Source organism: Mesitornis unicolor, unplaced genomic scaffold (genome assembly GCF_000695765.1).
Source record: "Mesitornis unicolor isolate BGI_N332 unplaced genomic scaffold, ASM69576v1 scaffold5422, whole genome shotgun sequence".
Taxonomy (NCBI): Eukaryota; Metazoa; Chordata; class Aves; order Mesitornithiformes; family Mesitornithidae; genus Mesitornis; species Mesitornis unicolor.
In genome coordinates, this window is record NW_010171094.1 from 51,495 (window position 1) to 78,345 (window position 26,851).

Below are 26,851 nucleotides of genomic sequence, written 5' to 3' on the forward strand. Positions count from 1 at the left end.
AAACAAAAAAAAGCAGAGAGACACTGTCAATGGAGTCCCACCTCTGAAGACATGCCAGGCCTCTTGCATTATTCATCATATATAGGTGATTTCTTTACCTCAATGAGATAATGTGGGATATTCCTGAGACACATGCTTATAGTTTGCTGTAATGCATTTTAGGAGAGACAAGGACACAGCAACGTTTCAGTATTTTAATTTAAAAGACAGAACAGTAATCTTGATAACAGCTGCAAGTGTATTACCAGCCACCTTAGTCCACAAAACTGAACGTACAGTGCACAGTACAAAAATGTTCTGGGCAAGAAACATTTTGTTTTGTCTAAATTTAGGCAGAACTTAACATATTGCAGTGCCGCCATTCAATGCTACTACTGTTTGCATCCAGCAGAATAATTAAACAAATAGTGAGCAACAGATTTGAAGCAGAACAAAGGCAGAATGAGGGATACGTGACATTCTCTAATTGCTGCAACAAATGACTATGCTTGGCTTTAGGCAAACCTCAGCGATTAGAACTATCCTCAAACATAAACAACAAGCTGTCATGAGCAGTAGCACACAGCCATATATATATGTATATATGTTATTGCCACAAAGTAGAATTGTAGAAATAACTAATCTAAATAAATTATTTTGATATATCTAAAGAAAGGGCCAAGATTCAGCAAGGGTAAGTTTCACAAGCTAAATCTAAAAAACATCTTAAAAGCAAGTTGAGATTCACTTTCTGGTGTCAGTGTCAATATACACAGTATAATTAACACTGTATTATTACCACTTATCAAATATGAAATCACCAGGCAGGAAATCCATGGGACACAGTGGTAAGGTTCTGCTAGCGTGCTTCTCAGCGTCTCCTGCCGAGTTGTGGTAAAAGACATTATGGAAAATAAAAGCCTGCATCCTATTTTGGAATTCATCACACGTTCTACGACCATTTTTCTAGGGTTCTCAAATGTTAACATTTCTGTGTGTAAAAATAAATAAATAATAAACTTTTTTTTTCCAAAAATATATATTAAGAAAATTCACAAACTCCATGGACCAGCTCTCAGGAGACAGTCGTTTCTGTCATTGCAAAGTGCTGAAAATCAATACTGTATATTAGGTGAGTAAAATTTCAGTTTTTACCTTGTATGGATGAAAATAAGTGGGGCTATTGCTTAACTGTTTCATCCTGCCTCCTTCCAGATACTGGAGATTAACATTCAGGTAGGACGTGCTGGGAAGGGTTGCTGAAGGGAGGGATGAAGGGAAGAGCGACCCTTGCAAAGATTCGGGTACAACCCTTACTATTCTTGTGTGAACTCACAGACCAGACAGCTGTGGAAACAGGACTCTCAGCTCTTTTTTGAAGATGTAGAAGATTCAAGTAGTCTTTCTCTTCATTGACTCTGTAGCAAACCACAAGGTTTACAAGCCTGAAGTTGGGCAATACGCATACCCCTCAAGAAGCCAAATTTATGCCAGTCTAAATGCAACCCTCTTGTTACATCTTCTCCTTATCTAGCTCCAGCAATGGATGCTCAATGGCTGCTATGCTGCAGGAAAAGTAAATTAAAAAATACATTAAAATGTTTCTTTCATGCTACCTAGCATAATCTGCAGTGGAAGAGGCACAGAAGAGCAAGTTTCCAGTCTAATGCACCATGATCAGAACATATTCACCATTCCAATGCCTTCTTTCTCAAACCACCTGCTAAAGCATCCAGCTGGGAAAAAAAGATCAAAATGTGGCATCTAAAAGGCATTCAAGGAAGGCAACGGCATTTGGATTAGCAAAGGAAGATGGCAACAGCGTCTTCAAAGTCTTTGCAGCTTTCCTCCCAGCCTTGCTCAAACGTAACAACATGGAGGTAGAGGAAATGGAGAGGCCATTTCAAACCTATTTTAGCCTGCTTTTGGCATCTAAGCATGCAAGCAAGAGCATAAACATTTAGAAGCCTGAAGTCCCCATACAGCTGATAAACTGAGCAGAGAAACTTCCAGAGAACAGGTCTGAACATCAAAGTTTGATGGCAGAGTCTTGAAGAGTCCTCAGCATTGGCTTTTTTAGTGGATACTGGCAATAACCACATTATCTAAAGACAAATTTACTGACCCTCCTTCACATTTTACAACAAAAGTTGCACTTCTATTCTTCTTTAATGGGTCAAACCCTCAAAGTTTAATCACAAGGGGAAAAAGATAGTGATCTTTTCCTGTAGTTACTTTGCTAGAAAAATATCTGAGCGCAATGCATTGTGCAACACATTTTTAAAACCCACTGTACAGAAGGTTTCTTCTCTACTGATGCATCTTCCGTTATTTGTCTATGTGGAAATATACTTCAGAAACACCAGCTCTGCTGTACCTAGTTACTCAGGGCAAGAGTTTATGAAACAGTTAAAATGGTGGCTATTTTCTCCTAAGAATTAGCCTTAAATAAACTATTCATGCACCTTCAATACCATAAGCATACATACAAAGGGAAGGCTTTAGCCTAATTTCTGTCTTTCTGTCTTTTTCTTCAGCCTGGTAACACACAGGACGTGATGATGCACAATTATAGGCAATTAATTCAAATATCTGAGAAACGAGAAATCACATCTGCAGTTAATCATCTCGTGCTTTTCCCAAACCATATATCATTTTTGTAAAAGAAGAGACCAAAGACACAAGAGATATAATTAAATGTGACATTTTCCACAAATCAAATGCTTCGTACAAATGTGCCGCTAACATCACAGAACAGCAAAGCCGGCCAAATTGCTCTAGTGTTTCTCTGATGCTCATCATCTCTCTGAGGCTCATTTGAGGCAGAGTGGGATACCTATTATATGCTACCGTAATGCAGAATTGTCACTGCTAACCGTGATGGTCATTTCCCTGTACTACTCCAAATCCCATTACTGCCAAACACCCCCACCCTGGCTGAAATTACCTCCCAGGTGAAACTGTCCCTCAAATATGCTGAACTGCAGTTGACACCTAAAGTCTGTTCATAGCCCAGGCTATGATTTCAGGTCCAGGCTCATAGTGAAATTGTGGCCCTTTGGAAGGAAGTGGCAGAACTTAAAGCCCATGCATGAGCTGAGGGACACTTCCCAGATGAGTCCATTCATCGCAAACTCTGCCATAGGACCAAAATGGGAAGAAGCTGAAGTAGTACAGCACAGGCTTTCTTCTTTCAAAGCAAGACTTGATTTAGCCAAAATATTCATGCTTAGAAGGTTTGAAAATACCGTTGGACATACTCTTGTACTTCATGTAAAAGGAAAAGATTTAGTTCAGTTCAAAATTATTTTAAGGTTTTCAATTTGGCAAAAGAAGATTTCCCTTTTGGGGTCCAACTTGGAGGATATTTTGTCTTATTTTTCCCATTTTCACCATCAAAATGAAGCAAAACCAAAGCATCTGCCCAATGTTCCTCTACAACTCTAGCTGGAATTTTACCCTGAAGAATAATTTTCTTTAGATTAGCAAGCTTTCTATTTTTTGAATCAACTTCCAGCTAGTGAAAAAAATCAAGCTTGTGCCTCCATGTCAATATAATGTTATTATTTTCAAAATAAATGCAGGTTTGCAGTACAAACAACCAAGATAACTCAGATGATTCTGTTAAAGAGAGATGTAGCTTAGGTGCCAAAAGTTAAGTTTGTTTTCATTTTGGGGGATGCTGAGACCAAAAAAACAAAAAGAAATAGAAATCTAATACCTAAAGAAAGACTATAATGATAAGAAAAAGGTAATGAAGTCCACGTGTTTGGTATATGTGCTCTATTTTATCAGCTCAGAGCATCTGTGGCATAAAATGAAAAGGCAGCTAAAAAAACTAGACTGGACTTGCTTCACTGCCCAATTTGAGCAGAAAACAAAGAACAGGTGAAGAAGAAAAATGAAGTCTGTTTTCTTGAGCAACTATTGACTTTTGGTTCCCAAACTGAGATTCTCTAAAAGAAATGTTATTTTCAAAGATGACTTGGTGATTTCTGAAAATTATGGGTCTTAAACTGGACAAGCAGTACTCCCAATGGCTTTTTGTGTGAATTTTAATAGAAAATATTCATAATGGGGTAAATTGTTTTAATAAAACTAAGATATTATTTTTAACAAAAATACCTTTTTAAAAAATATAATATTAGGACTTCAAAAGACCGCTTGTAAACTTAGCCACAGTTTCAAATCACTCAAACCAAAACCAGTATAAAACATATTTAAGAGAAAAAAAAAAGGAATGGATATTAAATGTTAGGGTTTTGGATTCAGTTTTAAATACATGTGCATAATTGTACACTAGGACAGCCACAGATGTCCAAGTTTCCAGCTCTAGCTACTTTGCTCTCAGTTCACTCTAGATTTCTTGCAGTTTCTGGATTGTGAAGAACAACATTTGTATCTCTCAAGTTAGATTTTATGGTCTTCAGTCTTCACAGAAATCTTCGAATACTAGTGTTTTGATCCATAGGGAACAACACATTCTTTGAAAGTTGGGGTTTTTTTCTAGTAATTTATGCAAGAACTATGTTTCCACATAATACTAATACTACACTGCTTCCAAAAAGAAAACATTTGGAGGAAAAATAAAAAAGGTGAGAATAGCTATAAGTGAATTTACCGATTCAGATAGGAAGCTGTGCTCCAATTCTGGAAAATTCAGAAGAAACTTTATTCACTCAGTTTATTTGTCTTCCTTTGTCTTAAAACTTGAGCAATCACATGTCGTGCAATTATATTATTATCCAATCTTGCAAGCTGACATGTGCAGTTCTTGAAAGAAGATTATAATCCTATCTCATGATGGTAGGAGTAGCCTACAACAACTACTCAAAACAGCATGTTCTTCACATGAGACCTGTGTAAGTCCCCAAAAGATGGGCAATTAAAGTAGGTGTAAAATCACTTTTGGAAGCCAAATGTCAAAATTACCGTGGAACAATTTTCATAGTTAATAAGATTAATGATTGAATTGGCCAGAACCCACTCTTATCACTAAATCCACTGTTAACTCACAGGAAGATGTTCAGGAGGAAAAAGCACTCCTCTGGTTATTAATTAATGCATGTGGGCACAACTGAATGGGATTCCAGCCCATGCAGAATAAATTCCACAGCTGTGCAAATAATTCTGGCATGTGCTTTAATAGTGTCCCTTTACTACACAATCTGTTAAATCAAGGTCTTCACTAACTATGTCCAAACCCAGTATGAATCTCATCTCAGTGACTCATCAGATGGGGACAGGTGTGTGAACATATTCCCTTTGTTCAATGACATCCAATGATCTTGGCTACAGCTGTCAACTGAATGGAAATCATAGTAATGCCACGTAGTTCTGGAAACTGGGAATTTGCTATTTTCATTAGAGGCTCTTTGATTATGTTGAACCAAGTCTGCCTTTTATAGAGTGCATTAAAATAACCCAGAGAATGCCAGAACACCAGCTCACCTGCTACCTATTCCTAGTGTCCACCACTGTGCACTGGCCCTCCTTGGTGGGCTGCATGGTCCCAAAACTGCTATCTTGCACAGCCCAACAAAAAAAAACATTAAAAAGAAACGTTGTTTGGTATCCTTCAGAACATTATAGCTTCTTATCTTTCAAATACCAAAGCACTGACTCACTCTGAATCTGCTTGTGCTGTATCACTGCTGTCTTTTAGGCCATCTTTCACCCAGAAGGAGATACATAAACCAGGCATTACTTATTAATGGCTAATTAGAGAATCTGCTCACTCCATGCCCCTCTTCAGGCAGAGGTGTTCATCAGCTGCACACCAGTCACCAGAACGGACAGAGAAAGCCAGTCTGATCTCTGTACAAGGTCAAGTTCTCACTGGCTTCAAGAGAAACAAAATCCGTATGAGAAGCTTGGGTTAAAAATGTGTACAAGAAAGTGCATAATGCTTTAAAACTTCACTCAAAGCCTTAATACCCAAGGCAAAGAGTACAACCCTTCCTCACTTTCAAATGGGCAAAGTGACAAGAGCCTGGACACCACTGAAGTCAGGAGCACCTGTGGTACCCCTCAATAGTTAAAGTCTTTCAGAGTCTGCGCTTTCCCATGCTGGATCTCAGCATTAATATCCCCTCCACAGGAGCTCCAGGACTGTCAATCATCTTCTGCCAGAGGTGCTGCTCTTCCCCTTGAGAGTCCATCCAGTCAACTTCTTTTCCATTACTTACACCTGGCAATTGCAAAAACATGAGGCATTTTGACATATTAGTAGGCAGTTACTTAATATCCTTGCTCATTTGGTCCAACTGCATGTAAAGAAGATGACAAGCAATTTGCACTGTAGCTCCTGGGGAGGACCTCTTTGTCATGATACTTGTTTGTAGCACATGGGCAGAGGCACATAAACCTCCCCACTCTGCACCAAAAGCAACTTTCACCGAACAGAGGAGGAATGGACCCACACTTCTTCCAGATCACAGCATCCTCAGCAGAATGGCTGCTGCTGGACAAAAGCAGTCTCCTCCTCCTCACTGAGATGCTAAGAAATACTTCCAAGGTATTCCCAGTTCTTCTAGACTGCACATAAGTACAGCTGGGCACCAAATTTGTGTGTCTCAGTGAAGAGAAGAACTAGATCTACAGATTACATGTTGGCTTCTCTCCCTTTTCAGTTTCCCCAAGTTCCCATATACTTTCCATACATGCAGTCACATTTCTGTCCCTCATATACATGAATCATGTGGAGTGGAGAAGGAGGAGAGCAGAGTAAGAAATGCAATTGCCAGTCAGATGGGACCTTACCATTTCCAGTGCTCAAACGGACACCTCCTAGAAAAATATTGCTGGAGAGCGACTCCTTGTCCCACACAGTCAGTTCTAGACAGGCATTACGTATATCCCTTGAATTCAAGCCACTGAAAGCAAAGGTATGATTCCACTGGGGGTTCACACTCTTTTTAATTATGGGAGTTTTGTGTTTTGTAGCTTTGCTGTCATCTGGGAGCAAGTATCTGGGAGATAGAGAAAAGGAAAATTGAATACGTAGACAGGTCGTCACATAACATTCACAAAGAATTACAATCATGTAGAGGCTCAAATGGGATCAGGACCCCATCTCCTCACTGCTATTAAATTAAGTGTATATCTGAAGTGCAGATTTTGTGTTTGTGCTCTGTTTGTCCTTATAGTTACAGTATCAATTATCAACAGCAGAGAATGGAATTAGGTCTGCTTGACCCAAGTTTTGGGTCTTAACCACAAGGTTTTTATTTCAGCGAGGTTAAATATAGAGAGAACCTTAAAAACATTGGCTGAAAGGGGCGTCTGGAGTCACCTTGTCCAGTGTTCCTCTTGAAACAGGACAGAAGATCCTCCAGAAAGAAGTGAAAATTACTGATAAGGAAGGAACTTCAACACATTAGCATCATTAGAGTAGCCTAAAGCCCTGTTGAGTGAAGGAACACAAATGCTGTAAAGTTCTTCACATTTTACTTTTAGTGGAGAATTCCTTTAGTGAAAGTAAACAAAACTTAGCACTCTAGTTGAAAATCAGAGGTCTGTAACCACCTCATCTACCTGTCTTTTAAATACCTCCAAGGATGGCAACTCCACCACTTCCCTGGGCAGCCTGTTCAATGCCAGGTAACCCTTTCTGTGAAGAATTTTTTCCTAATATCCAATCTTGGTGCAACTTGATGTGATTACTTAACTTATTACTTGAGAGAAAAGTCTGACTCCTCACCTTCCTACAACCTTCTTCTAGTTTTAGAGGGTGATAAGGTCTCCTCTCAGCCTCCTCTCCTCTGTGCTGAACAGCCTCAGTTCCCTCAGCTGCTCCCCATAAGAGAAGTTTTTAAACATCTTCTGTCAAATACTATTAAATGCTAACAATTAAACACAATTAGTGTTAAGACACTACATGTGAAGTCAGTGATAGACTTTCTGGGAACCTTCAGGGTTTGAATGTGCTCCTTGACACTGTACTACATGCCAAAGAGCTTTCCCAATTAAGCATTAGAAAAAAAAAACCAAAACTATTTATAGTGTAAGAGAGAAAAATCTTCTCTCATTTAGCATATTTACTTGAATCAAAACAGAATTTCCTAACACACAATGATTTTTCTCTTTCTGCATGTTTCAGGTGACATCCATAGGAAAGAGTCTCAGCTTGACGGAGCATGCCAGCATTTGTAGGTGTTATTTGCAGTTTTACAAGAAATCCAAACAGACTTGCGTCTTCCTGAAAACAAGTTTCTTATTCAGGACATAGTCTGGCTATTCCTCTTAGTAAAAATGCATACTATTTCAATTTCCTGAAAATGTAGATGTCACCATCAGATCAGGTATAGTCTCCAGTGTGAAAGCCCTACTTTACAATTTTTTGCCTCCAGGAGAGACAAATAGTTACTTACTTCTTTCTGCCAACTCAGTGGAAGGGTTTTCTTTTACCAAACGTTGTATTCTACAACAGTGTGCATTACGTATGAAGGGAGTAAGTGATACAGATTACATACTGATTCTTGACTGAGAGGTACTTAAAAACTGTTCTGTTTAATCACCGGGACAACTCGGACCTCTCTGCCCTTATCTGACAACATCCTTCTCTTCAGCATACCATTTCAAGTTGCCATTTGTTTTTCAGGACTGACACTCCATACATACACGTACAGATATATTGGAAAAAAAAAAAAATGAGTCGGTCAAACATAATTCAGCACAGCCATTAAAAAAATTCGAACCTAAAATACCACAGACCCTTTCACAAAAGTGTCAGATGTGCCTCCTGATTTCACCGCTGTTAAATTCTTTGCTTCTTTGATGAGGACTTCTAATATACCTCCAGATGGCATGTGAGAGTCTCCCTTTTTTCCTTTTTTAAAGCTCTTCTTTCCTATGTATAGAACAGAATTGCAACATCATCATCCTTCGAAATTATTTATACACTGGAAGACTCATTTGGAAATGTGAGTGAAAGAATCTAGCCAAGAAAACTTATTTCGTGCAATAGTATTAAAGTATTTCTTAGGAGGAGATAATTATTCTCTATGGGTAGAGAAACCAATCATGCAGAGGCAGAAAATCACTCCATATTTGATAAAGAACTTGACCATATCACTAGCTATTGCTGGTGCTGTTGCTGGACACAACAGGATATCCTATCTGAAGCCCCTTCTGAACACAAGGATTTGTGGATTACTGTGCTGAAGACAAAGAACTGTGTGTCCTTTAAGTCCTACCCTCTTGTCAGAATCCACTTTCACTGCTGCTGTTAAGGCAGCCCTACACCACAAGTAAGTTATAAAATCTTTGTCCCAAAGCTTAGAAATGCAGAAATACAGCGCATGTATTCCCTGTGTAAGGATGCAGTGCTCCTCGGAGACCGTGACAAAGGACACAGTGCTCACTGACACACTGCTGCTTCTGAACAACGATGTGAGATGTGCACTTGTTGCTGCTGCAGATCCCAAGAGGATTATCAGCAGGGATCAGACACACTGATTCGGGCTGAAAATATCAGAAAACAAAAAAAAAAAAATCAAGAATTATGTTAAAATGCACTAATTTAACACAGATAGTGTATATCTGGACTTTTCAATTAGCTTTTAAGAGAAAAACCTTGGAATTACTGCTAGCAGAGATAAGATCAACTGTCAGGGAAAAAAAAAAGAAGGAAAAAGAAAAAATAGTCTAATACATCTATCAAATCCTAAGGCCAACAAGCAATACTGTCACTAAGACAGTGATATACATGTATCTGGTATATCCATGTGTATACACTCAGGTGCTACCCAGTGATTGCTTTCGCTTCAGGTGATTGCTGTTCCTCCTGTTACTACAGTGCAAAGAGTTAGTAACTATTTTCCCATGTTCATTGTTGATGAAAATAATGGCTTACCCCAAAGATTTCAAATAATATTTTATAGGACTAAATTACAGCAGTTATGCAGTTTAACTGAGCAGATGTAAAACAGTGTGGAAAAGAGAGTGAAAATGAGGAGACAGGTAATCTTAAGGACAATTAAGCATGAAGAACTAAGTGAAGTCTACTACTTTGATCAGATATACACTGCATATAACTAGCTGAACAAAGAAGCCACAAACTATCATGTAGACAATTTATTTCCATGTGGCCGCTCTCAATCATGTTATCTAATGTCTGATTTTTTTTTAATTAGGTCACAGCTATGCATCAACACTTTACTGCACACTCCTCCTCCCTTCTCTCTCCTTAAGTTGAATGTAAGAGAAGAGGATGGAGCAGGAGAAACATATTCACGGCTCAAAATTCCCACAGATAAAAACAACTAGCATATTTAAGGAGGATTTCAATCTTCACTAGTGCCATTACTTCACTGTTGGTGAGGATTTTTAATACTCAGAGCAATGTTATCATATGCTGCAGCTAGTGTTTGTTTTACCTTGAAACTGCCCTAGAGGAAGCATGAGGTTTCTGTCTGGGGGAATGTAACGTAAAACAACTGTCAGTTCTCCTTTATATTGAAGCCCAACATCTGTCACAACCTCCACCTGAAAAGAAAAATAACAAACAAACCAACCAGAAATCTAGCTAAGGTTAATCATTCACTTTCTCCTTTTGCTTTTAATTTTGCTGTACCAATATAGTGTTTGAAACGCTTCTTAAACATAACAAGATGTACCAGCCCACTTTCAGATAATTAGACATTCCAGATTGAATGCAATCATGTTATAAAACTTTATGAGCTGGGGAATGCAAGCTCTTGGAATAATAAAGCCATGTGGCATTAGACACTGTTCAGTGAACATATAGAGGAGAGAGATGTCTAGCATGAACAAGTGAAGCAAACAAACAGAAAAAACCCCTCTAACTTTTTTCTGGACACATAAACTGTAGCTAATTTACACTGACATTCAGTCCTTATTTTTCCCAGACAGGATTTTAAACTGCAATAGGTATAATGCACTTTAGAGAAGTCACTCCTGAGTCAGTCTTGGAATGGAGGTGTGGGGAACCAAGGCAAGGGAAGAGAGCAGAGTCCAGATCTGAAATTCAAAAATTTCTTGGAAATTTTTATTCCCAGCATACTTTTCCTTTTCCACACAGCTACTATTTCTGCATCTTTTTGTTTTATAAATGTTTGAATTTTGCCCAGAAAAAACACATTCAGTGCTTTTCAGGGCATCCTTGTTAAAAGAACTTTGAGCCTTCACTGATGTGTACTGAACTTCCATTCGTACTGTAAGAAGTTGGAAAATGCATTTTTAAAACAATAGATGCAACATAGAGAACATGTTATGCCACTTCAAACTGACTTCTAGAAAAATAAAATACAGTGAAAAAAGAAGCCCTGTACATTTACATCAGCAACCAGGTCTACGAAAATCTCAGGCATATGCTAACCTTGCTCGGTGATGTCCACTAATGAAGGTGGGACTACTCAGATCCTCACATTTCTGTATGTGTGTCAGTGGTTAGGTTTGGGTATAAATATTCCTGATCTCCCAACAGGGACAAAGGACACATATAAAGACAGAGGACATTCAAGTGCTGAGAGACACACACCAAGGTACCACATGAGCCTTTAAAGAACTGCTTATAGATGAATGTGTGATGATTAGTGACAGCATTTCTCTGAAATGCATTCAGCTTGTTTCTTGACTCCCCAGGAAGGTCAAAATTCAAGAGCAAACAGAACAAAAACCCCCAAGCAGAAATACATATTGTGGTACACAAAGTCAGCCCTGTCTTCATATCACAGACTGCAAGCTAAGGCACTAACCATGTTTAGTAGGTCTAAAGCTGTATACAAGAATGACACAGAACAAAGCAATTTCAGTGACAACATCATGGCTCTTTTGAGACTTGGAAGCACTTTTACAGCAAGACAAGCATTTCTGCACTGATGCTGAGAAAAATGGTCCCGTCTCCACCACTGTCTGATGCCAGTTGCTTCAGCAGAGGACAAAAGAAAACCTGTAGTAAATGGCTGTGGAATAATCTGCACAACATCTAAACCTTGCCAGCTCACTTATGGTCTAAACTACTTAAGTTTAGGATCAAGTTTCCCATAAAGGCAGCAAGGATTATTTTTTCTGTTCTACTGGTGGTCAAGTGATGGTGTAAGTTCTTATGTCAGGAACAATTTGTCAATCTCTCCCCCAAACCCATGTGTAACATGGCTCTAGACTTTGCCCTTTCTTTAGCCACAGAACTATTTTCTCTTCTTTTTCTGATTTAACCACAGAACTCTTGAAAACAGGCATTCAATGCTTATAGAATAAATAGGTCTTAAAGTCTCCAACCTTTTCACTAAAGCAGCTAAATGATTCATGATAGAACAAATAAAGTGCTGTAATAAAATCCAGAAAATGTTTCACTACCATTCCTGTCTCTATCAGGCAGTTCATATCAGAGAACAGCATGTAGTTTGCATGTGTATTAACCTATGCTTTTTTAAAAAATTCAAAATGCAATAAATTTATATTTATAAAACATTATCTTTGCCAATCAAAAATCTCAGCAGCATTTTAAGTCTAGAAACATTATTTATAATCTTAGGAGTCAGACAAGACCAATTCTGCATTTGCTTTCTTTGGTAAAAAGGAACTAGTTTTAAAATCCTTTTAATAGATTTGGAAATAATCAGCCATCTTCCAGCTGGAATGGCTGAAACACTTAGTGCCTCATTACTTTTTTTTCCTGAGCACAAGAGCTTCATGACTGCCTTTTCTATACCATGCCCCCTTCCCTTTTCAGGACTGAAAGAAACCACCCATAAACACACCAGTCCCCAAAGGTTGAAATGAGATGACAAAGAGACTACTGCATGACAAGAAGCTCCATTTCAGACCAATGTTGCATAAAGACTGCAAGCCAAACCAGTACTAGATGTGTATCTTATTGTTGTAGACCCATGGGTACCAAATAAGAGCAACATCTGACACCAGGCAGAGCTATGATGGAGATGTAGTAGACATTTCTTCTGCTTCAAGAGCAGACCCAACAAAAGCAACTTAAAAGAAGTGAGCTTGTAAAGAGGACAGTATAATCCTGGCCTGGACACAGTGCTGACTGAACCATGTCTGCCATCATTAGCCACTTTCTCTTCCTGGTCTCACCTTGTCTGGACCAGTAAGGAAGAGCTCATGGTCACCCTCTTTAACAAAGCCTAACTAGGAAACTGAGAATCATCTTACTTGCCACTTACTAAGTGTGAGCTGTGTAGGTGTGCAAAGAAGAGACCAATTTCCTTATGTATCTTCTGGCAAATTATTTACTAAAACACAAATCTGTGACAGTTTAGGTGTAAAGCTCACAAAAGGGCTATACCTAGAAACTACAGCAAACCGATCCATCTCCCACCTGAGAGGACCAAATCAAACACTCCCTCCTAAAACCCAGAATGTAACACTATTTCCTTAAAAATAATGAACACAGAGCAAATAAGTCATCTGAGTCTAATCTCCACATCACTTTCAGTAAAACCATGGATTTTTCTGCAGCAGGAAAAATACACTTTCTGAAATGACAAGCTAAGCCACTGGAACTTCTGGGGATTCTGGCTGCTGCAGGAGAGAAGCCTTTAATCCTCCGGCTTACAATAGCTCTTTGAATCTCTTCCAAAAATAAACACCTTTGCTAAAACAAGGAGCGCCCCAAAGACCAAAGCCATCCTGTCCTTAGCTAGATATAATGCAAGTCCTGTTTCACAGACCAACTGATTTGCCTGCTGAGAAGCTTTATCTTCCACCTTCCCAGCTAAGGTGAGTAAGAGATTAATAAATCATTTTGTCACAGCTGAGAAGAGTGAAACACTTTGAACTGAAGCAATAAAAGATCTATTTCTTTAATAAACTGTTAAGGGTTAGGTAGCGGGGAGTGATAGGAAAGTCCTTTGGCTTACCTGCTATTTTTAAAAAATAATCAATTTTTTTACTGGGTCATTTCTCCATTGCAGTTTATTAGAAGATGAACTTACAGTTTATTTAAAAGGTGAGGGGTTTTTGTTTGTCCTTAAGTAACTAAACAAGTGTAAAGTTTTCACAAAGACTTTAAAACCAATATATTCTGACTGAATAGAGAACAAAGGTATTATTTTAATCACCATATTAGACACCCAAAGTCACCATTTTATAAACACATTCCAACACAAAATAACTAAGGTTTGCTAAATTTGCTTTGCAGCACTTTCACTGCCCCCTGGAAACCCCTACCTTGGGCTGGAGCACAAACCACTCATCACCCTGGTTTTCAAAGTTCCAGGAATCAAACGGAATTTCCACCTCCCCAAGGAAGCTGTTGCGTCCAAATCTGTCATAGTGCCAGACAGAAAGCTGCAGGGTCCTGGTTTCTAGCTGTGTGTGACTGATGATGTACTACCAAGAGAAAAAGGGAAGAAGAAATTCTCAGAATAAGCAGAAATAATAGTTTCCACAGAGCCTTTTACAGCTCTAGCTCAATTTCACAAAGCCCACAGCAGCTAACAAATGAAGCATGAAAGAGAGATTTGTTTTCTTTGCAAGCAAGATCGATCAAGCAGAAAGCCCATAATGTTAATGTTAAACCTAACTCTCTTCTTTGCAGTACACATCCAATGGTAATTAATGTTACTATAATTATTGTGGTTTTTTCTGTATTATTTACTGGGTATTTATGACTATAAAGTAAATAATGATGCTTAAAACTATCCTATTAATTCCTTATAAGTTTACATAAAAGAAGCAGATCAACATCAAAGTTTAGTTTGTAAGAAGAAACCTCACTGTCTCTTTCATCCTTAAAAAGAGTCTGCTGTACACTACTTTCTAGAAATAGCATCTTCTCATTTTCAGTTTTATCCTTGTAACCTATGAAAAATGATTCTGAAAACAAGTAAAACTGCATTTGCAAAGCATGCACAAAGCATATCAGTCTTAGCAACCATTGCTGGTTTTGAAAACTATTAAAAAACTCCTCTGAAGAAACATCATATTCTAGCAAATTATAAACATCTGGAATTCTAGCTCTGCACACTCTGCATTTAGCAAAAGGCCCATTAATTCTCTGAAATTCATCCTTCTCCCAGTGTTAGCTGAAGAGACCCAGATGTTGCTTTTTTGCATCATGAACAATCTCTGGACACAAACACATATTCTCCAAAAGCTGAAACAATCAAGTCAGTTGGCAAGCCACATACTAGGCTACTCATGTAGAGATCTGTCTACAATGCTTAACCCTGGATGGCAACACTTGCACTGTGAGAGACGTATTTAGCAACAATACAATGAAAGTCAAAGAGGAAAGATACAGCCAAACTTAATTATTTTTCAAGAGTTATAGTTGGGACGAACACTTGTACTTCTTGCTTACCTACCCACAATTCAAGTGAGCCTTCTTCATTAAAATTTGCATTTTTAGCAGGCTGCTAGGTCCTATCCTCACTGAGCTCTCTACAAGCAAACACGGTTAGTGCTATATTCCTTGTTAAACAGAGTCTAACACCTTTTTTCCAGTTCAGGCAAGTCTTACACTTACTATAAACCATTTAAAAATAAGGCAACACAAGAGACTCTCCCTTGGCAAGCAGTCTGGCCAGACCAAGCGTGTGTAAGTCTGCAAAATGGTTTTGAAGTCCAGTTAAGCCATGTGTACTGGCTAGGGAACATCTATTGGCCTCTATTATAAGCAACTTACTTAAAACATTACTGAAATTACAAAAAAAAAAAAAGTAATTGGGAGAAACTAAAAGGAATTTCTGGCCTCATGATAGCTGGCTGGGTAAACTCTCATCAAATGACAGGAAGGGGAATCACCAGGAGCCTTGTGGTCCAGGTGCCAGGCAGGCAACGAACTGAGCAGAAACTCTGCCATTCCCACCTGAACCACAGAGCCAAGGAGGTGAATAAGCATCTTGTGAGGAGCTCAAAATAGTTTGGCCTCTCTGGCAGACGTGGGTAAAAGGCAAGGAAGGAAAGAGCCTGGGCATTGTGCTCCACAAGTCTTCAAGGAATCACAGAATCACAGAATATTAGGAGTTGGAAGGAACCTTGAAAGATCATCCTGTCCAACCCCCCTGCCAGAGCAGGATCACCTAGACCAGGTCACACAGGAACGCGTCCAGGTGGGTTCTGAATGTCTCCAGAGAAGGAGACTCCACAACCTCTCTGGGAAGCCTGGTCCAGTGCTCTGTCACCCTCACAGAAACAGAGGAAGGCACTAATCTGTCATTGTCTTTTGCAACAGAAAATGAACTTCAGCACAGCCTTTTCGGAAGGCAGGTAGTGAATCTATTGTTGGCATTCTCTTACCAAACTCATTTCTGCTTTAGAAGTAAATTAAAACCTCCAGAGAAATACAGATCTTAGAGCAAAAGTTTGTTTTCTCTTCAAAATCAGGTAGATGGGAATTAAGCTAGCTCTACTTCAGCAGCAGCTAATTTTGGCACACAAAATCTTTAAGGTGCTTTTAGCAACTCTGAGTTCAGGTTAGATGGAAACATCAATAGTTTTGAAAGAGATCTATAGAAGCTAATAGAAGTTTTACCTGTAAAGGAGAGAAACAAACAAAAACACTTACTTAATGCTGAAAGCCAGAAATTACAACTCATATAATTACTATGTGGTTTTGCTTGAATACCTTCCCTTTTGAGGTATTTCTTCCAAAACCTAATCCCCACACTGGAACACATATAGAAAATGCCTGTGAGCACAAGGAGAACATTCATCACAGCCTGAGAGAGAGACAGTGTTCTCACCTTCAGAATTTCATTAAATTCTGGATTGGTGCTGTTACTTTTAATTTTGGTCTTGCGTTTACTTTGGCGGGACTTATCAGGCAGAAGGTATGCTTTGACGTATCTGCAGATCAAGTAGTAAATTATTATCAAGGAATAAAACATTAGCAGTTTGAGCAAGGACCTGACATTGCTGCATTAGCAACACATATGGGGAAATTAATTTTTGCAGTCTAAATAATGTACACATGTAACAGAGAATATGTGAAACATGAAAAGGCATAGGCTTTATCAACAAACATAGCAATGTTAGTCACATAGGATCAGAATAAGAAAAGGTAGAGCTAAATTAATTTACTCATTGTCAGAAATGCAGAAAGCTTTCTCTTTTGTAGTATACAATTATTGACTGGTTACATATGACAACACATACACTGAATATATAAGAGAATTAAAAACTTCACACCTTACATACAATAGGATTACACAGGATTAGAGACACTAATTACAACTCCCTGATGAGAGAATTTACATATTATACTGAAAACTGCAAATGAGCAGCTCAGAAAACATGGCCCTTTTGAAGCGAATCTATGGATGCATGAAACCAAAGCTATCTCTACCCCTCCTCCCAAAACATCACTCCTCTCATACATTAGTTTTTATTCTAGAAGTAAGCAATCAATTCAGCCTCCTTGCTCTTTCATTTTTTTTTTGCCCTTTTGCTTCCCCAGAACAGGCACATGTTGTGCGTGTTTCAATAAATGTATTGAAAATGCATTTCCTACAGGGACTCCAAAATGAACCATCATCAGAATGCTGCCTTGTAGCAACTGGCTGTTATGAGCTTTCAGGCTCATATCACAACCCCAGGCTATGTCACTGACTACAGCTCATGACGTGGTGGAGGACACCTCAGCAGAGACTAAAAGGAGATTCTTTGTGCTTACGGATCAGTCCTTTGCTTCTTATCATCTGCAACAGCCAGGTTTCTGCAACTTTTCACAAGGATGTTGAGGGCACCTGTTTTGTAGCTGTAGTTGATATTGAGAAGGATTTCACCGCTGACCTTCACGTTGCCATAGTCACCAGTTTCACTGTATACACTCATCATGCTGTTAATGCTAGTCTGAAGGAGGAGAGAAAAAGAATTTAGAGGTTTAAACAAATTATTTTTTTCCAGAATCTGCATTTTTCATACAGCTACAGCCTTCCAATATTGTTAGGACTTGCTATGAAAACAGATATATCATAGAACAGAAACACTACCACTTGATGTAAAAGGGAATAAGAACTATATTTAATAACTTAAATGTCTAGACAGTTTATGTTTTCCTATGTAGGACTCAAGCCTATTTATAAACATGACTAAATCTAAATTACCACCACTTAATTCATACATGAACTGAAGAGCAGACAGGCTACATAAATTGTAAGCTCACATAAGCTCCAAAAGGAAAAAAAAAATTAAAATCACCTCTCTGGCTCAGCTGTCCACCTAATTTTTACTGAGTGTCATAAGACAACTGCTGACAGAACCACTGGAAAAAGTCATAAGGATGCTTCCCATAATGGAGATGGTATAAACCTATGTCTGTTTAAAGTGACACTCACCTCTCATTAGCAATTCTAAAAGAATGAGCAAAATTCACTACCCACCATTTCTGCAGTTTTCCTAAAGCCAAAAAGGTTTAGCAGTAATCCCACAAAATTTTCACTGCAATGTAACATACCACTCTTGGATTTCTTTTTCATTCATATCGTGCAGAGTATTGTTATGAGAATTCCTTCTTCTAAAATAATATAATTAGGAAATAACTATATGTTTTTAAAGAATACCAGAGCAATATGCACACTGTCAGAACCAAAGGCATGCGAGAAATCTGGTGAAGGTTTTCTTCCGACCCATTGAGCAAGACCGTTCAAAAACATATATAACCATCTAAATCCTAACACACAGGAACCTTGCAAGACAGACAGGCACAGTCTTCAACAAGAAGAGAGAAAAGCAAGAGAAACCTTAAAAGCAAGCTAAGCAGAGGATTCAGGAGAACTCACAGTATCACCATCTGTTTCAGGCACATTTAAATAGGTCCATTTTCTGTCAGAGCCTTCTGGAGAATTCTTTAAAGGCAGCACAAAAGATCAAGAGAAAAGAGCATTAGATAGCTGAAAAAAGAATGAAAAAGTGCAGTGAAAAATCTTTACATATATAGACAAGGTAAAGGATTGCAAAGCCATAGTGAGAAAGAGAGAAAAAGGTATCACCAAATCAGAAAAATGCTAGGCCTTTTCCACACAGTTCAAGTATTGAAGGATGCATGGCTTGAGGTAATTAAATAGAAATGAAGTATCTGCTGTATCAAAATAAACAAATTACGTTTTAGAACACGAACTCAGCAGACTTGGATTTGTATTGGATCGTATTCGGGTTTGTCTTAATTTCTGTGTGCATGAAGTCAATCCTCACTTAAGCTAGTCAAAAGCTAAGCATTCATGTATTTGCAGGATCAGCACCTTTGTGAGAAATCGCAGTTTCCCTGTGAAGTTTGTAAGAATAGATAAAAACATACAGAAACGTTTAAACATGTCACTCTTTGAAAAAATACAGTAATAGAATATTAGAGGATACATTTCCCCGGCTCTGATTGCCAGAGCAGTATCTAGAAATTTCACCAATGGCCTCAAGGGAATCTACACCTTGATCTACTTCCTTCCTTATCAGCTGCAGGGAGAAAGGAAGAGCACAGTCAAGGGGAAGAGCCACACAAAAAAGAATTGGTCTGTGGCAAAACTTAACTCTCTAAGCGCCTTGCTAAAGGGCCCTGCAGCAAAGAAAGCTGGAGGGATAAGCAGTTCTGTCTCAATAGGACAAACTACAGCAGACATGAAAAACCAGAACAAGCAATCATTATCCATAAAGTTAATTTTATACATCATGTAGGAATAATAAATGTCAAATTGTACAGCCAATTGTACAACTGGCTGAAATTCCACACACAGGACTGGTTAAGATTACTGGAGAAGTAGCAACACACACCGATACACGTCATATTTCTTCCTGTTTCTAACACGCTTCAAGCTAAATCCCAGCCTTTACCATTTATGCATTTCCACTGCTAGCACACATGGAAATGGGTGTCCTTGGACACTGTTAACAGTCTTGGTCTGTGCTACAAAATGCCTAAATTATCCTTGTAACAGGAAAGTAACAATTTGTTTGCCCATTTCAGAAAACAAAGTCATACCAACATGAGGAGGTGGATGAATTTTTAATTTCTGAATCTGAATATTCTTTTTCTTGATCTTCAGGTAGGTAGGCAGCAAGGAATAAATCACTGGGAAAAAACCCCAGGAGAATGTCCTAAACAAATAGATGATTTGTGACCCTAAAATTAATGCAAATACAATTTCTGAATTGCTTCAAACCACAAACAGATAACATAAATGCAGTAGCATTTGATATACTTGACTTTTTTTCCCCCCACAGCCTGTTCTGTGGCATTTGCACTGAATATCATATATGCTAAATGCAATGTCCTTAGAAATCTATTCATTTTCCACTTTCATCAATAGTAAACAAGCACCACATATGGAGGATGGAGAGACTCATTTTAGTACCTCACTAAGAACTATACTTGTTCTGCATCGTATCTTATCACTCCAGAGAGGCACAGGAACAATTCAGTCTTACTGATGTGACGGGTCTTGGCAACACCACATTGATTTGTTTAGAGAGGAATCAGTGAAGGATGCAGGGAAAATTAATTATGCAGTTCATGTATTAACTTTGGGAAAACACAAAGAATAATACCCTAATGCTGAGATGCAGTTTCTGTTCAATGTTACTTTCCATTTCCATTTGTGACCACTCACGTTACAGGTAGATATCAAATATCTTTGCTCTGAGATATTTCTTCCTTTACCTCAAGTGCTCAGTGTCAGAGTACCTATACTGTACTTTAATTTTTCATATTCTAAAATGAAAAAAAAAAACAAAAACAAAAACAAAGAAGAACCATCTGGTTAGAGCCTACTGTTGATTAATAATAACATTATTTCAATGTGACTTAATAGCGCACAATCATTTGACAGATAAGTACATGAAAAAATCTGGACAGCGCAGAAGGCTCAAAAGCTTGCGTCAAGCAGAGTACAGGGGAAAATAAGAGAAAAGGGGAATGTTAGTAAATAGTAACATGCAATTCAGTGAAATAAAAAAAAAGAACCTGTAAAATTGACCTGCTCTTGCAGGGAGAAGCAGCTTGCCATTCGTAACTTTGCCATTAATGTAGCATTGCAGAGACATAAAGAACCATGTCATGGTGAATACAGAGAAATGAGAGATGTTAGATTATCTAACACTGAGATGTTAGATTATCACAAACCTACAGCAGTGGAAAAGCTACGCTCTGCTTAAGGAAAAGGTCACAGGGAAATCTACGGCAAAGGACAAAACCCAATGCACAGACAGAATGCTGCCTGCAGTAGTCTCTCTACATTGAGTTCCTCAATTAGTGGCCTAACCAGAGAAAGTACTTAAGCACCTGCAACCCTCATATCAATATTCAGAAAACATAAAAAGAACTCTGTCTATAAAATCTGTGTGACCAGCAAGCAATGGAGACATAGAGACAATGAGTCATAGCCAACCTCGGGTAAGCAGGTTTATTTAGATCAATGTCAACAGGCTACATTTGCTCAAGCCTGAGTTGGTGTGAAGTGCCATAAATCTCTGTTGTGCCTGTTTTGGTGAACTACACAGATTCGAAAGGAAAAGGGTCTGGACATGGCCAGATCTAAGATACCAAAATGCTCCAAAGGCCATTTTCTCAGCCCTTTCTTCTCTCCAGGTAAGCCAAGCTTGGATTCAGCCAACTCCATCTTTTTGGGATCAAGAACTTAAGTGGGCATTCCCCGCGTCCTGCTTGCATGGGGACTAGTGGGGATGCAGTCTAGAAAGGACAGTTCATTAATTACTCTCATGGACCAATTTTTCTCTTCCCTTTCAGCATATAGACTCATCTTTTTATCCTCTTCGAGTCTCTCATCTTCTACCTGAATTTTGTTGTGGTTTTCTGGTATTCTATACACTGACCAGACATATTCTTAGGCACAAGTCGTGAAGAAGAGTGACCAGAAAGGGCTCTGTGACTTTTCTGAGGATGCTTTCAGTTGTCTACATCCCTGACCTGACAAATAAAAGTGTCAGATCTCCAAAATGAGGTACACAGGAGGTAGTAATAAACTAGACATGTTAAAGGCTACTTTCATCATCATTTTTCTTTCCCAGTGAATAACAGACTGCATATGTACTGCATAAGGTTTGTTACACCAATTTTGTTGCGTCTCAAACACCTGTTACAACCTGAAAATGTAGGTATCATTTTAAAACCAACAGGAAGTCACAACAGTAACAAACACGTGATTTACAGTATATAGTTTGTGGGTATGAAAAGAATCAAAAGCATACAACTGAAAAATACTACAATTACTGCAGAAGGTAGAAAAGTTGTCACCAAACAAATTCTCCTAAAGTATCTCCCTCCTCACTGTAAAGATAAATACTTTTCAGATGTGGGTGCCATAGCAATCAAGTAATGAACAAGGGGAGAAGCTGGGTTGTGCAATGGACAATGATGCCATAGAAGTGGTATTTATGCAAACACACAAACGAGTTGGTCCCAAGAACCTGGACAATCAGAAAGTGGTTTGAAACAGAAGATTCCCCCCACAGCCTTGATCTCTTCAAGTAAATAAAGATTAAGAGCTGCTCTGCAAAGCTGAGCAGTCATGTACTGCAAACATCTATGGTTTTCCTTTTCCACATGTCAGCTTGGTAGTAACCTCAGGTAAAAACATGCAAAATGTTTTTTTCTTTCCATGTGATGCAGAGAACTTCATTTTAGCTTTGAATAGCATTAAAAAATATAATAGAAAACCTATCTAAATGTTAAAGGATGTTTCTCAAGTGCAGGATGAAGGATGATCTGCTGCTAAGCGTTATGAAGTTGAACTTCTTTTCGGAAGAACAATGGTTTTTTGTGGAAGAAAAAAAAGTGTATATTTTCTACTAAAGATCTTACTGTTGATAATCCACTTGTCAAATGTCCATGTTTCCTTGAATAACGAGAGGCCACTATGTCATCAATATCTTCTTCTGTTTCATCCAGATAATCCTAAATGACAAACAGGCATTTTAGTCATCGTGTTCTGCTCTGTATTTGGTCAGCCTCTGTTGCCGAGTTTTCTTTCCTATATTTTCCACTTTAGGAAGACTGTGCAGGATGCATTCAAAACTCTAGTCTCTAGAGAAATTTTGACTTATATTTTCCACATCTTTGCACAGGCACACAGCGTAAGGGGAAAAGATACAGTTAGGGCTTCAGGGTTCAATTGCTTAAAAAGTGAAAAACTTGACACGCATACCGCATATCTTATTCCAGAGGTGCATACCTTTGCACAGCCAACAACTGTGTGCATAAACAAAACCCACTTCCATGCCTACTAACAATGCTATGTGAATTACCTTCTTCTATTTAATACTATTTGCATTCAGGAATTCAGGTTTGGAAATTTTGAAGGAACACGGTGAGAATTTTTCAAACCGTAATGAAAGAAAGGAGTGAATTAAAGTCTGATGCCAGGGGTCAGGGGATCACCAATACATGATCATGAATACAGACTCACTCTCTAACAGGCCCTGGGTTACTGTCAAACCATGTGGGAAGAAACTTGTCCTGCCATCATACACACTGAATATATTTGAGGGGTAAACAAAAAACCCAGTTGATATGGATGTTTTAAAAAATAATCTAAGTCTTGTAGCATTTTCATAATTGCACAGCTTCATACATGTGTTTGAGTTTTAAAAAGCAAGACTGAACTGTAACATCTTTAGCTCACATACAGAAAATATAATTTTCATTGTTTTAAACACAGCAATAAAGTAGAATCTAGAAATAAACTTAAAAGCTGGTTGTTGGTCCAAATAGGACCGTTAACTTCAAGTAAAAGTTAGGGGGGGGAAAAACAACAGACAGCTATCATGCTATTAAGTGTAGCTTGGAAATTCCAAGCGTTTCCTTAAACATTATGGCAGGTATTTTGAAAGACTCTGCTTTTAGTTTTAATGAAAGTCAAACGTTCAACTTACTCATATATGCTTTGCAGCTATAGAAATCTCACGTGGTGACCTACCTCACTCTCTACTGCTTAGTCACTCTCACTCTCTTAAACTAAACAGAGAAGTTCTGTATGCAGACTCATGAGTCTCAAAGATTTCTATGCTGATCAGGAAAAACAGAGCAGAGAAGAAACGCTGCTGGAGATTCCAGCTGTCACAGTTGATCTGCAGAACATTTGCTATTAGCATGCATAAAACAAGCTGTTACATCTCCTCTTCTTTGCTCCAGTGACTGAACTGAAATAAAATCAGTTTAAAACAATGCAAAATTTTCTATTACTGTTTTCCAATTTTAACTGTATATTTAATATTGAGCAGAGGGAAATCAGGACAAGCAATAACTCTATTTGGGACCAAAATTTATATACTGAAGCTAAAACCCCTCTTTATGTCATATTCTTATAATGAGCCTCCTCTACTGGTCTCTTCTCTTTCTAATCTATTCAGTGCACTGCTACCACTCCACAGAAAAAAAGAAGTCACAGATATTTAATACTGTAAGAAAAAGACCCATGGAGATCCAGGCACAACAGAGCTAACTATTTCAGGGAGACAAAGAGCTGAATCCTACAATTTTAAAAACAAACAAAAAAACACTAAAATAAAACAAAAAAACCCTTCCCCGCCCTTCATTTCTACTCTCCTTACTGACTTCAGAATTCAGATGATGTACCCAAGTTTAAAACTTTGCAAAAGAACATACAACTTTCTTGCCTGAAAACCAGGAAAAGGCAATTCTGGTAACATAAGCAAAACTCTTCCCTTTGCACTGTTGCATACATACCTATGGGCTTTAAAATAAAGAGTGCTATATTTTTATTGCTGAACAATTAAATACAGGACAAAAAAAATAACAAAGCAACATGTTCAGACTGGGATGTTTAGACACTCAAATATTAATAGTGCTTCACAAAAAGTCCTAACCACAGCTATCTGGCTACCATTTTTTGTCTGCAAGCAAATATCTAAAACTAAAAAAATGAGTAACATTTAATCTATGCTCTTAATTCATTTTGCACCACAACAATTATGTTTCTCAGGAGGTGTTACAGAACTGCAGCTACGTAATTGGTTAGTCTTATTAGCTTATTAAAGTTAGAGCTAGTAGGACATTAATCTCATGGTCTCCAATGGGGGGTTATAAAATGCACATTATCCAATTACTTCTAATAAAGCAGCTGAGCATGCAATGAACACTACTTGGTCAGGAGTTCAACACACATCTCTAGATAAGGTGCTCAGACTTGGACACGACTCTACATTCAACTGGTTCCCCACACTCTTGGATAAATATGTACTACAGTGTGTGGGTTTCTGGGGGTTGTCCCTTTCCACTATCAAGAGCAAGGTAAGTTAGAGAAGCAAAATACCCACTCTAATTTTCCAGCTTATTTCTCTGTATGTGTAATGGGTTTTTCCTAATAAAACCAAGAGCAAAGCAGCTAAAAGCCCTTTCCCACTCTTTCAGCTGATAAATTCCAGCAATCTGCTTATCCTGTTGACACCCGTCATCTTCCACACCACTGCTGTCAGCTCCTATCACACAGAAATAAGAGAATGTAAGACCTCAGCTAGCTCCAGCAGCTGGCCAGGAGAAAAAAAGGTATAATTTCTCTCAGGCTGCAGAAGTTGTTGTTATTGTCATCAGATATTTTTCTTTTTCCATCTTATATTGAGCACCAAAGAAGCTAAACTCCAGCAGAAATACAGCCTTTATCTCAGAAGACTGCACACATAATGAACACAGGGCAAGATTCTGAAGGTCTCCTGTGAGTTAAGCTGTCCTGAAAAAACACAGTAACACTAAAGCTGATGAATGCAGTCAATTGATTTCATGAGACAGAACAAGCAAGGACCTGGGTAGAATCAGAGAACTATGAACCTTGTTATGAACCAAGATTAAAGGGCAATTAGCACTCTCTCAGACCTCGGAGCAGCTCCAGCTAAATAAAGGTTATACCACGAGAGAGGTTCCATTATGTTAGCAAAGAAGCTAGAGTTGCTGAGATGCAATCTGAAATTTTGTTCAGACTCGGCAAGAAAAGGAGGATGAGGGGAAAAAAAGGGTAGGGAAAAAAGCTCTAAATATGAGTAAAAATATGAGCAAGACAAAAAAAAAATAATCAAAGAACAGAAAACCACTCTGGACTTGACACCTGTCTCAGAAATCCCTAGGTGATAACTACTGCACCATATACAATTAGACCAAGAAACTGATATAAAAATATTTAAAGCTTGCATTTCCTTATTTTATGCTTTTCTTCAGCAGTCTTTTCCAGCTTCTTAATAATGCACCCTTTTTCTTTACTACAAGTAAAAAATAAACCACTTATTTTTGAAGATTTACTTCTACAAATCTGACACACAGGAAAGGCTTGTTTTATTTCCTTGAAGACTAACCCATACAAAACAATGCTGCAGGCAAATTCACTGAGTGCCAACAACCCAAGAAACTGACAGGAATCCCAACTGATGGTTTGCCACCAAGCAGCAAGTATCAAATGCCACAAGAAGGGCGGACATCTCCCATGACCAATGCTTTTCTGAGAAGAGCAGATGGTAGGAAAGGGCTATGACAACAGACAAAAATGCATAAACCATAACACAGAGGGTTATGGTTTTTTTAAGCTATAAGCACACATTTCAAAACTTCAGAATAAACTGTGATTAGATGAGGAACTGTTTAAATAAGTCTTTTTTTCCTCTCATGCATATTTAACAAGTTTGGAAATTCTTTTATAGCATTGATGCACATTTGCAACCTCTGTATCTTGGATTTGTGCATGAGAAGAGAGGGAAGCTGTGAATCACTTCAGGAAAAGCAGTGAAAAAAAGCATAGAAGTCATAAAAAAAGGCATGGAGATGGATGGGAGTAAACAGTGAACAAGAAGAAGAGGCAAGCAACACTGGCAGAACAGAAAGTTTGCTAAAATACATGTAAAGGGAAAATCCAAACCGGACAAAGATTTTAAAGTATAGTATTCAGTACAGCCTGATAGTATAGCCTATCATATTGTATACATATATATATAT

At 38.3% G+C, this 26,851-nt stretch overlaps 1 protein-coding gene across 1 annotated transcript; it reads right to left on the minus strand.

Moving 5' to 3' along the window:
- Positions 1–6,026: 6,026 nt before the first annotated feature.
- Positions 6,027–22,810, minus strand: SYTL5 (synaptotagmin-like 5; the record flags this gene model as incomplete). Its single annotated transcript, XM_010179897.1, has 9 exons — positions 6,027–6,169; positions 6,742–6,950; positions 8,695–8,830; positions 10,359–10,467; positions 14,134–14,295; positions 16,653–16,755; positions 17,582–17,760; positions 18,690–18,755; positions 22,718–22,810. Coding segments are annotated over 9 exons (1,200 nt in total), but the record flags the coding sequence as incomplete, so codon positions are not given.
- Positions 22,811–26,851: the final 4,041 nt, after the last annotated feature.